The following is a 12,399-nucleotide window of genomic DNA, read 5'->3' as shown; positions in this document are numbered from 1 at the left end:
AGGGGCACCTGGGTGGCTTAGTCTGTTAAGCATCTGACTCTGGCTCAGGTCATGATCTCACGGTTTGTGGGTTCGAGCCCCATGTCAGGCTCTGTGCTGACAGCTCAGAGCCTAGAGCTGCTTCAGATTCTGTGTCTCCCTCTCTTTCTGCCCCTCCCCCATTTGTACTCTCTCTCTTTCTCAAATATAAGTAAACATTAAAATTTTTTTCTTAAAAGACCAGAAAATAATAGAGAACAGATGATATTTGGGTAAGTTTTAAAACACGGAGAAGTCCACAACTATGTGGAAATAAGTCATTTCTGTCCCACTGTCCTGAATTACAATTCTGAAAATACAATTTCTGAGAGATTTATACTAAACCCTGAGATTCAGAACCTAAAAGAAGAGTTATTTGTATACATTATGGGCCACATATGATGCTTCTGGAATTTCTGACAAATGTATTTGACAAATGAATTTCTGACCAAATATGTAAATTAACATAAGCCGCTCGCTTCATGTAGTCATTTGGCATAGACTCTTGGGATTTCTTCAGCTTTCACATACCCCGATTCAGGCTGCGGTCTAGTATAGAAACTCTGTGAACTCTCATATTATGTGGAAAAGAAGAGAAAATGAAAGAAATACTGAAAATGAAAAGAAGTAGGAAATGTAGTCGAGGGCTATGCGATACTCAGTATCTTGGGCTGCAGTTGGAGACACTATCCTGGAAAAGCTTTTGTTTTCATCCTGGAACCTGGTGCCTTCCACTGTCCTTCTGACGCCCCCTCCACTGCAGCTGTGACCCCACACAACCCAGAACACCTCAAGCCTGTCTCTTCTGGGCTTATGAAGGCTGGCCCTCTGTTGAATTGGCCCCATTAGCCTTCTCTTTTCTTTCGGTTCCCTCAAACAACCTCAAAACTAACATGACCCATGTTTATACTTTCAGGATGCTGGCCTATGCAATTAAATTAATATATTTGTACATGTAACACAAGTATTAGATAATACCAGAAAATGTAATAAGGTTACAGATGTGTTTTTCCTTTTTTCTTTTTTTTTTTCTTTCTTTCTTTCCTTCTGTATGGAAGGAAATGTGGTGTGGTAGGGAAACTTGGGTGAGGCTGGCTAAGCCTCTTGGTTCTGCCCTTCCTCAGGTCTGTGGCTCTGGTCATTGAACTTGACCTCTTTAACAGTCATTTGCTGTACATCAGGCACCTTTACAAGATTCAAGGAGATCAAAGTTATTAAATTTCCTAGCACAAAACAGATATTTGATGATGTTCATTATCCCTAGATGGGCATCTGGATATAACGGTATTTTAAAGATAATGGCTCAGTGAAGATATTAAATCTAATCATGATGTAATTGTGGGGTGAGTTTCAGGTTTGTCATCAAGCTATTTGGTCAGCCATTAGGGACAGGGATCTTTTGGGTGAATCTAAATTTACTGAATCTTAATTACCTTCTCATGAGACTGGGCCCTGGCCCTATCATATATTTTGGAAATGACCGGCCACATTGAATTTATTTTTTGAGAAAGAGAAAGAAAAGAGAGAGAAGATAAAAGTCATTATAGGCAGTATAAAGGCCCCCAAAGATACCTGTACACAATATTCAGAACCTATAAATATGTTACTTTACATGGCTAAAGGGACTTCACAAATATGAATAAGGGTATGAGCTTCAAGATGAAGAGATTATCCTGGATTTTCTGGGTGGGTCTAATCTAATTACATGGTGCTTAAAAGTGGGGAACTTTAGGGGGCACCTGAATGAATGGCTCGGTCAGTTGAGTGTCCGACTTTGACTCAGGTCATGATCTCAAGATTTGTGAGTTAGGTTTGTGAGTTTGAGCCCCGCTGGGCTTGCCGCTGTCAGCACAGAGCCTGCTTAGGATCTTTTGTTTCCGTCTCTCTGCCCCTCCCCCACTCGTGCTCTCTCTCCCTCAAAAAATAACAAGCCATTAAAATTTTTTAAATGGTTTATTTATTATTGAGAGAGAGAGAGAGAGAGACGGAGCATGAACAAGGGAGGGGCAGAATGTGAAGCAGGCTCCAAGCTCTGAGTTGTCAGCACAGAGCTTGACATGGGACTTGGACCCACCAACCGTGAGATCATGACCTGAGCCCAAGTAAGATGCTTAACCGACTGAGACACCCAGGTGCTCCAATAAATAAAATATTAAAAAAAAAATTTTTTTTTAAAGTGGAAAACTTCTCTCAGCTACAGTTGAAGGGAGCTATAACCATGAAGGAGAGACCAGAGAAATGTGCCAGTGGTGACTTTGAAGATGGAGGAAGAGGATCCTGAGCCAAAGAATGTAGTCAATCTCTGCAAGGTAGAAAAGACAAAAAAGCAAATTCTCCCCTGGAGTTTCCAAAAAGGAAGGCAGCCTTACCAACACCTTGACTTTTTAGCTCAGTGGGTCTGGTGGTCAGACTTTGGATCTACACAACTGTAAAGTAATAAATGTGTGTTGTTTAGAGTCATTTGGGCTTATGGTAATTTCTTACAGCAAAAATAGGAACTAATGTAGAAATCAAAGAATAACATGTTCAGTGGTGCAAAGGAATACAAGATGACTTCAGAGGCTCTAGAACAACCTAAAAAGTTCTATTGCTAATTACGGAGATGTGAGAGATCACCTTTTCCTTAGAAGTACGCCCAGAGGTGGACAAGGGACACCATCACTTCCTCGAGTGCCACACTCTGGCGTTTTGCTTTAAAAGTGTCACAAGGTGCCCTGACTGGGCAGGCTGGAAGTGGCAGCTCAGACCAAGCATTCGTGGCAGCGGCAGCTGCGGGAGCAGCAAGCAGAGCCCTGGAAACCAAGTGACTTGACGGGAAATGTTTGCACATGGTCATGGGAGTCCAGCCTCGTTATTATGAGGGATGAAGTACGGCAGACAAACTCAGTGGGGGGAGCGCAGCACCCTGGTGTGAGCGCAGGAAGAATAGGTGGCAAAGTGAGGCGGTGGTGACCCGAGCAGGTGGGAGAGGTGGCCGACACTTGGATGTGCCCCACTGGGCTCCGCAGCCAGAGGCCCGCAGGCCAGAGGAGCAGTCAGCACGTGGGAACAGAGAGCAGCTTGGCCGAAAAGCTGGCAGGGCACAGCAGAGAAGGACAGCCGCTCTCTGTGGCCTCTGCCTGGGAAGCACGCAGGCCCACAGCTGTGGGGGCGACCGTGGAGAAAGCCTCAGTAGCAAAAAGAGGAATTTCTCATCCCCGATGACAAGGGCAGGTCTTCACAAGGAATTCAAGAATTAACAGGAGCAAGGCAGGTTCCACGAAGTCTGAACGGAGGTGTGATTTTCTTCTCAAACACAAGCCAGCACGACCCTTGAAGGTTGGTCTTCTGAGGTTTAGCGCATGGGCAGGCTGCAGGTCTGCTGGGTTTGGGCCTCGAGACCCCTGGCCCACGCAGTGCAAACGTGGAGAAGGCGGGGGACGGGTCTTGAACTGCACAACACAGTCTCCAGTGCTTGGTCGGGTGCTGGGGACAGAACGTGGAGTGCGGGTCCCTGTCTGCAGAGTGGCACAGCCAACCGGGGCTGAAAACCTGGGGAGTAGAAGGCTCACGTGCTCGGGTTCCCACCGCCGCCGTCCCCGGGCTTCCTCGGCAGCACTAAGCACAGCCAATTCAAGGCTTTCTGTTTCCAAGAGTAAAGAGTGCACAGACAAATCACAGCCCCACAATACAGAGAACAAAGCCAGACAACATAAAACAAAGCCTTGATTTAACCTCCTTCCAACCTTCTTTCTTCCGGGAGAAATGTTAATGCGTTATAGGAGCTTCGAGTTTAATCATTTGCTTCCTCCTTTCTCTAGCTGATAAGATTTCTAATAAAGGAAAGGGGGGCCAGGAGGGCAAGGTGGGAAAACAGAGAGGGGTGGGGGAGCTAATGGCTAATGGCACTTCTTGAGGAACTGGAAGCTAAAACAAGTGTCTCCAACAAAGGAGGGGGTATGGATTGTTGGGAGCCTTGGGGAGAGAAGAGGCAGGTTTCTGAGTGAGAGGAGGGTGAGCACAGAGTGTGGGGAGCAGAGCCAGGGCCCCAGCACTGCACACAGTTCCTGGCAAAAAGTCCCCTCGGGCAGAGACTTCTCACATTCTTAAACAAGTGCTTCAAGTATCTCCAGTGCCAGCAGCTCTGTCGCCTGGGGGCTCTCCTGTGAGCTCCTTGAGAGACTGACACTCAAGTGGCCTGGAGGCAGATGTGGTCTAACCCCAGCAATAATGCCGCACAAAAAATTCTGGGGTTAGGAAAACCAGAGTGTGGGAGCTGTAAGGCTCCTTCCACTCCCCTTGGCCAGTGAGGCCTTAATGAGAGCCGATCCTCAAGGCTAAGAGCCTGGGAGAGCTCTGGGTACAGGCCAGAGGTGCTCCCTTTGTACATACGCACAGGCCTTTAAAACAGCTTAGATTTATTGTGGCTCTTAAGTGGCCCAGGCTAATAGCTTGGCATGGATAATGTCTTGGTTTAATTGGTTATTGTGCAAGCCGCTTGTTTCTACTGTGGAATCTCATGTCCCTGCCTTTCGAGCGATCCCTCACGGGCCCCCTGAATCAATAGAGCCCTCACTCAGGGCCACTGAAGAGCCTGTGCTGGGCAGCCATGGAGCTGAGGAAGCAGCCATCCTGCAGGACTGCTCAGATCCCGGTGGGCACAGACTCACACGCACAGGGGCCTGCTCCTGGTGCCTTTACGACTGGGGTCTTGCGTGTGTTCCTGCAGAGAGATGGGCTAGAGACACCTCTGCCAATAACTGACTCCTGAGAGAGTCTTTTCAAGTTGCAGGGTGGAGACAGAAGTGACAAAGAAGTCAGAAAGTGACCTCTTCTCTTAGAAGCAGAGCAAGCTCATTAAAGCAACAGGTGGTCACCCAGGGCCAAAATGAGGCCCCGAGGTGGGGTGCTGCTAAGAGCGGGGGACGACCTTTGCAAAAGAAGATGACATTTAGATCTCTGAGCGCAAAGAGCCTAGATGATCCTAATTCCTAGTATGACATTTCTTTCCAAGGTCACTGTATTTTTCTTAAGTCTAACTAAATCTTTTGACCTTAAATATATTTTGTTCTTGCTCTCTTTTAAGGTGGGTGAAATACCCTAACCTGTGATCCAAAGGCAACCTGTGATCCAAATACCCTAACCTGTGATCCAGTCTGGAAGCTGTCTTAGAGCTAAGCAACAGCCGTTAGGGTTACACAATTACATAGCAGTCTCCCCGCCGTGAGTGGTATAAGGCAGGGTCGGGGACTGGCTCATCTGTGTGCCCCAGAGCCTGACATGCTTCCCGGCAGGGCATGTGTGTTTGATGTTGAATGAATGCTCTCAGGAAGATTAAGGAGAGGAAAGCATTTAACTCTAAAGCTATATCTTATTGATTCGTGCATTTGTTATTTTTATGTCATCTTACTTATGTGTATCATATATATAACAAAATGATTTCATGCAGAAGGAATGCAGAAAATCAAGCTTTTTGAAATACAAGTTACAGCATATTTTTAACTGCAATCTGCTATGTCATACATCTGAAATTATAACACTTAAGACCTTAACAATAGGAACACAAGCCTGACCATTGTATCAAGTGGGCTTGCTTCTTCTCCCTCTGATACAAAATTTATGTAGTTGACCCTTGAACAATATGAGAGCAATGGGCAACAACCCCCGTGCAACTGAAAATCTGCATATAACTTTTGACTCCCCCAAAAGTTAACTACTGTTGACTGGAAGCCTTACCAGTAACATGAATGGCGATTAACACATATTTTGTATGTTATGTGCTTTCCATACTGTATTCTTACAATAAAGAAAATGTTATTAAGAAAATCATAAGAGAAAATACATTTACAGTACTGTTCATCATTTGTCCCCCCAAAAATCGGTAAGAGAACACCTGAAGTTCAAATCTGTGTTGCTCAAGGGTCAGCTGTATATGGGATTTGCTCTATGTGTTAAGTCATCTCTGACTCATGTAGTTGTAGATGATTTTAGTTTCCAAAGACTTGTTTTATTTATTGAATACAATATCTTTAATTCACATTTTAATATTTTCAATTTGTGCTTTGGTTCTTGTCTTCTCCTCTATTTTGTTATGTTTCCTTGAAGTCAAACATGCTGAGTGTGATATCAGTTGCTACGTTTCAGGGAACATTAAATTTAAGGTTGGTAAGGATATTCCTTACTGAATCATTTATTCCAGGGCCAATTTCTCCCAGAGGTAGCAGTGAAGAGCCAGTGGTCTCTTGTCAGAGAGGCCTCTGCTTTAAGCATGAGTACATTGCGATGGGTAGTTTATCTTTCACCAGGGTTCATGCGTAATCAAAGAGGACAAAAAAGTTAGGTTCCTCCCAGAGAGGTCAGCAGCTTTGTTTGTATCAGAGAGCTTAAGAATGTAGAGATGTGTTCTTTGGCTCTGTTATCTTTAAAATGGCATTTTACTTGGTACTTTCTCTCAAAAAAGAAGAAGAAGAGGAAGGAGGAGGAGGGGGAAAGGCTCAAGCCAGCCCAGTCTTTTCCCACTAGTGAGAACACTAAACATGACTTTTGAGGTCAAGGCCAAAGAAACCAAGGACTGAGCCTTATTCTTGGGCTGACTCCAACCCAGACTTTGCATTCAAATGTGGTATTAGATTTCTTGACTCCAAGGTCATGGCCAATAGGCAGTTGAGGTTTTTTTCAATGGTCCTCCCCGCCAAGAAAACTGATAATGTTCTCCATATCCTCTGGCAATCTATGTTGATTGTAGGAATGGGGTGTGGATTATACATTGTTGGGTACAATTTCCTCCCAGAATACAATGCATCTTCTTTTAGACATCCCAGGGAGATAATTTGGACATAATGAAGATCTATAGTAATCAGATAATTACTATCGATTGCTCTTTAGACGTCTTGATGAGGTAATTAGGGTGTACTGGAAAGAAGCTAGAACTGATTGATTGGCATGACTGTAATCTCAAAGATTTCTAATTATGTTTCTTTTCTTCTAACGGCTTATAAACAAACATCATTTTAGCTTTAGAATTTGTCAGGTGCCAGGTTCACTGGGAACATCAGCTTTCCCTATTATGCTAACTAGACACCAAACATGATCAACATAAGCTCATTATGCCTTGCTGCCGAAGCAGAAGAAACTGCAATTAACCCTCACTTTTCTCATTCGTCTTCATTTCCACATGGCCAGATTCTTGTGGAGGAATGGAGGGTGAAGTGTTCCACGAGGAACGTGTGTGCAGTGCTGGGTTGGGTAGGTTGGTGTGGCTCGGTGGGGACCCTCGGAGCCCGCCGAGCTGTGGGTGCAGCAGAGCCAGGGCACAACATATGTGTCCTGGTAGAAGTTTGACCGGTTGAGAGTTGGCCGACTGCTCAGACTCCTGTCACAAGTAATAGCTACTCATCAGTCAGCAAGGTGGAATACTCTAAATGTAAATATTCTAAAGCAGCTGGACCATGCTCGTCTCTCTGTCAACATGCTGTTGCCTCTTCTCTTCCATTAAACACTAATTAGAGGAACCCACGTCTGAGACCATTTTCCACATGATCCTACTATTTCCTACATCTTAGAGGACCTTTCAGCAGCTTGCATTGTTCAGAATAGTGGCCTGGCTCAAAGATGATGGATGCTAAGAACCACTAAGAAGCAGCTAGAAATGAGCTATTTACAGCTAATCAATGATGTTGGTAAGCTCTGCACTTATGGGGCTCCATGTGCATGGGTTAGAATTCATTCAACAAATGCAACGTGGGTGTATTTCCGGGCAGTCTGGTTCCCATCCTCACAATTTTCCACTGTGACCCATCTGTGCTTGGTACCCCGGTAGGTGCCTGATAGGTGCGTGTAGAAGGACCTGAATGAGCGCCTGTGTTCTTGAACCCCATGCTTTCAACTGAAATGTCACCAAAAAAATAAGTTAGTGGTTTGCATTTATATTTTTATAAAATCCATTATTTTCCTGAACCCTGAAAGAAAGGAAGGAAGGAAGAAAGATCACAAATTGCCTACATATGTGTGTCACTAAAACTTTTAAAGCGTGAGAGAAGCAAAGTACACAGGATGGTTCCAACCACAGAGACTCGGGATATTTTGTTCATTGGTAACTTATGGTTTGCTGCTGTTTGGATAATTGCAGCTGTACTTGGAAATGCTTCGTTAACTCCCATTAGCTTGTTTGAAGAATGGAAGTAGATTTAGAATTTGTCTTCATGTTACATCTTTATAGCATAAGTAAAGTTACATAGCAAATTTTTTGATCAGCCGCGGTTCTTGAAAGATGAGGTCATTGTTTTTCAACTTTGAGTAACTCTTTAGTTCAATATTCGGTGCTGACAGACTTTCCTAATTTGTATTAGTATATTTTCCTCTAATAGGACATATAATGAGTATATATATTTTTGATGATCAAGAAGTGTGCGATGGATAATTTTAAGCAAAAAATGTTATTATTTCTGTATAAAGAAACTATAAAAAATCGAAAAAATGCCCAAAATGAATTCCAGGTCTTTACTTGTTGTCTGGTTTTACCAGGTCCAAGACATGGGTTTGTTTTCTAGGGGGTTGCCCTTTGCCCTAAAAGTTCATTGAAAATCCACTTACTTCAACTGTTTATCTATATTCCTACCTCTTTTTTTCTTTCATTTGGAGTTCTTCCCATTTGGGGCTCTGATTGTTGTTTTCCAGGATTTGATTAAATCTTCCACTCGTCCATTGGGAAATGCAACCTGTACTGAATTTGCTTCACAGCATATGATGTAGTTTGTTGATGGTCAGGTGGATCCAGTCACATACAAACTGGCAGGGGCTTCAATTGGAGGGTCTCCAGGCTGCAGAAGAGGGAGTCTGTACCAGTTGGTTGTGGTGTGGGGGCGGCCCGGTGAGGAAACATTACGCATTTGATGAGACGGCCGGCCAGCAGAAGGCATACGATTCAGTAATTTGCTTTTGACTTTGGACATGTCATTGTAGGAGGTATTGCAGCTTGAGAGACAGATGGGAGGACAGCTCCTAGAAGAACCTAAGGCTCTTCATTTTAAAGGCAGCACCCACAACCTGCGCCTGTCGATTCACGATATCACCCATTCCCTCTGGAAAAGCAAATTACTGGCAAAATATCAGGTAAGGTTCCCAGGCTGAACCAAAGGACTGGAGACAGCTCCAAGAAAGAAGTCTAGGGGTGCCTGGGTGGCTCAGTTGGTTGTCTGACTCTTGGTTTCGGTTCAGGTCATGACCTCATGGTTCATGAGTTCAACCCCGCATTGGGCTCAGTGCTGACAGTGCTGAGCCTGCTTGGGGTTCGTTCTCTCTCTCTCTCTCTCTCCCTCTATCTCTCAAAAATACATAAGTAAACATTTTTAAAAAAGGAAAAAGGTCTAAAGTTATTTAGAAATCAGATATTCCTCTCCTTGAAATTAATCCTGCATCGGTAGTTGTTTCTCTAAAATGGTTTCGAGTTTAGGATTTTTGAAAAATATTATAGAATATTTGAAAGAATTTTTTTCATATTTCTCCTTCAAATAATTGTACTGTTATTGTTTTATTTTTAGTAAAAAGGACTTCCAAGTCCATCATTTCAATTCATTTTCAGAATAAATGCTAACATCGAATTGACCAGAACAGCATCAAAAATGCCTTCATAAGGAAAAACAGAAGAACCGTGTTATCATATGTGACACAAATTAAGCCTCAGCCTTGCTAGGAAAATACATTTACATTGAAAACTTGGAAGGAACACCAATTTGGAAGTGGAAATAGCACCTGAAAATAACATGTGGTCAGGATTTTATTAAATAATAGCATAAAAATACTGGTCCAAAATCTCACTGCATGGATACATGGGGAAAGCAGAGGCCTCTCCAAGGGTTGTTCACTGCCCCCCTACCCCCGCATCTCTGAACCCGAGCTCCCAGGAGGCTGTGCAACGCAATCTCTAGCCTCATACCCAGTCCCAGGAGATGCAGGCACACTTGGATAATCTGTGAATCCGTGTCTACGTGCACGCAAATCCAATCCCACACCCCAGCACTGCAGCTAAGCTGGGTGCGACTTACTGATACAAGTCAGTGGACATACTAAGAGTGAAGGGAAGGTTTCTAGTTCATTCTTAGTCTCATATATCTAGTACTTAAATATAAACTGTGGGAAACAAATTTCTTAGCTTGCTAACAGTCTGAAGCTTTCATAAGGGGTGCATACCACACCCTTCCGTGTAACTCAGCACTTGGTAGAGGGATCAGGCTTTTGACTTTCTCATTAAATATCTTCCTTTGCTTTCTTCTCTCTCTTATTTTGCAACTGCCATAAAACCCCAGAAATATTTCCCTTTTATGAACTGTATCCTTTGTGCAATCATAATGGAAAATACTATTTTAATAATAATGATAATCTGCTATTAGTTCAAGCTAAGCCTTGAACTGGCTGAACTTGTAACATCTTCCAGACACTCCTGCACTTTGGTTTATCTCATTCAACCCCAGTAGGTCTATGATTAGGCTACTCTTTCGCTTACCTTTTCACAGATAAGGAAACTGAGGCACGGAAAGATTATCTTACCCCACGTCACCAAATAGGCAAGGGGAGAGTGTTCGCATTTGTACTGAATTTGGCTCCAGAGCCTTAGTTCTTAACCACCATTGTTCTCCCCCCACCCCACTTCACCCCACCTTTTTTTTTTTTTTTTAAACATATCAACCTTTTCTTTCCTTTATGGGAACAAGATTCTAGGATGGGCTCTTTAAGGTGGTCTAGAATTTTAGAAAATTTATGTCTGTTAGAGGCTTGACGCTTTTTAGGCCAAGGATTTTCTGTGGCAGCTAATCGGCAGCCCACAGTTTCCCACTTGCAGTGAGTTCTGACTTTCCCCCCTGTCCTGTGCAGAGGGGGTATATAGGCATGAAAGCGAACTAGATCAGTGCTTTACCCTTTAGACTTTCTTTGCTTTTCTCCAGAATACCACGGCAGGGATTCCTTTTAATGAGCAATGACTGGAGTGTGTAGGTTTTATTTTGGGAATTGCTAAACTTTTGAAAAATCACTTACAATGGCTTCTTTTGTAAATGACAGAGAAGTGCAGACTGGTTAGGTAAATGGATTCTGGAGGCTGACGCCCTGGGTTCATATCTCAACTCTGCCACTTACTAGCTGTGGGATTGGAGGGTGGCAGATTTAACATCTCTGGGCCTCAGTTTTTTCATCTGAAAAGCGGGTTGGAGTGTCCCTACCCATAAGCCTGTTGAGAGGGTGAAATAAGGTCACTTGTAATCCTGAGAAAAGGACTTGGCCGTGCAGTGTCTGAGAGTCGCTTTTGGTATTAGCCCCTCACTGGTGGTTAACGTTTGTATACCCTTTAGGAAATTCCTTTTTATCATATATGGAGTGGGTCTCAAAGAAACCTCCACTGCACTTTCACCTTGGAAAGATTCAGCCTGAACACAGTGGAACTGGTTTGCAAACTCTGCGTGCGACAGGTGGAAGGAGAAGGGCAGATCTTCCAGCTAAACTGCACCGTGTCAGAGGTAAGAAGCTCTTTCTTGGCTGCCTCTGAAATCAGAGGAAAGAACGACCTTGGGAGAGGGAGGGGGTGTGGAGGATAAAGGTATCTCAGCATAGGCCATGTGGGAAGTCCTGAGAAGCTTCCTGTAGGTCCTATTTATTAATAGAATACTATTTTTAATGAACACAGGGAGCCAGAGATATAAAAGAATATAATAGGAAATCCTTTTGGAGAAAGAAGGCTTTTATATTTAGTGACATGCATTTAAGGATCGTGTTCTAACTTTTTACAACAGATCTGAATTTCAAGTGTAAGGTTTAATTTAAGCAGCGTGTACACGGAGTAACTTTTCCCAGAGCGTCCCCTCGGAGCGCCATACTCTCCCCGTCCTCCTTTTGAACAGTAGAAACCCTGCACCCTGGAGGAACAAAGGAAAAGGAATCAGGCAAATGGTCAGAAGGCAACATTTCCTGGGGCCTCGAGGAGCCCAGCCCCGCGCTGCTTGCTGAACCACAAAGCGCAGGACTGTCGTATTTTTAAAACTACAGCGGGACGGCCTGTGATTTAAAAGACGGCTTCTCCCTCGCGGTGTCACACGCGGTGACGAATGAAATGTGGCCCTGCGCCGTGTGGCGCGCTCCATGTTGCATTTGAGGGCTGTCTTCCATAGCAAACCGAGGAGGGGGGAGCCCGTCCGCTCCGGGATGCTCCAGCCTCCTTTCCCACAGCCTGCCCGGCCTCGGCCATCACTTCCTGCTGTAGTTTCGGGAGACTTTTGACTCATAAACAACTTTAGTCACAGACCCCGGTGACATTCATAAGGAATGATCTCGGTGTCAGGGCGCCATGGCAACCGCCCGGCCCTCCGGTGCGCAGGCCCGATCTCCCAGGCACACAGCACCACCCCTGCTGGCTCC

The 12,399-nt window shown here is 44.3% G+C and overlaps 1 protein-coding gene across 5 annotated transcripts in view; it reads left to right on the top strand.

Annotated features, from left to right (window-relative positions):
- The window catches only part of UNC5C (unc-5 netrin receptor C), a 79,140-nt gene that overhangs the window by 55,703 nt on the left and 11,038 nt on the right, over positions 1 to 12,399 (top strand). For all 5 annotated transcript variants that reach the window (XM_047091378.1, XM_047091382.1, XM_047091379.1 and 2 more), the window contains 2 exons: positions 8,959 to 9,108; positions 11,340 to 11,504. In XM_047091378.1, the coding sequence (XP_046947334.1) occupies positions 8,959 to 9,108; positions 11,340 to 11,504 (315 nt within the window). The remainder of the gene's footprint in view (positions 1 to 8,958; positions 9,109 to 11,339; positions 11,505 to 12,399) is intronic.

The sequence above is a fragment of the Lynx rufus genome, unplaced genomic scaffold, assembly GCF_022079265.1.
Source record: "Lynx rufus isolate CCGP_SWC_20201006 ecotype Redwood Valley unplaced genomic scaffold, mLynRuf1.p SCAF_3, whole genome shotgun sequence".
Taxonomy (NCBI): domain Eukaryota; kingdom Metazoa; phylum Chordata; class Mammalia; order Carnivora; family Felidae; genus Lynx; species Lynx rufus.
Note: the sequence above shows the minus strand (reverse complement) of the source record. Positions and strands in the feature narration are given on the sequence as shown.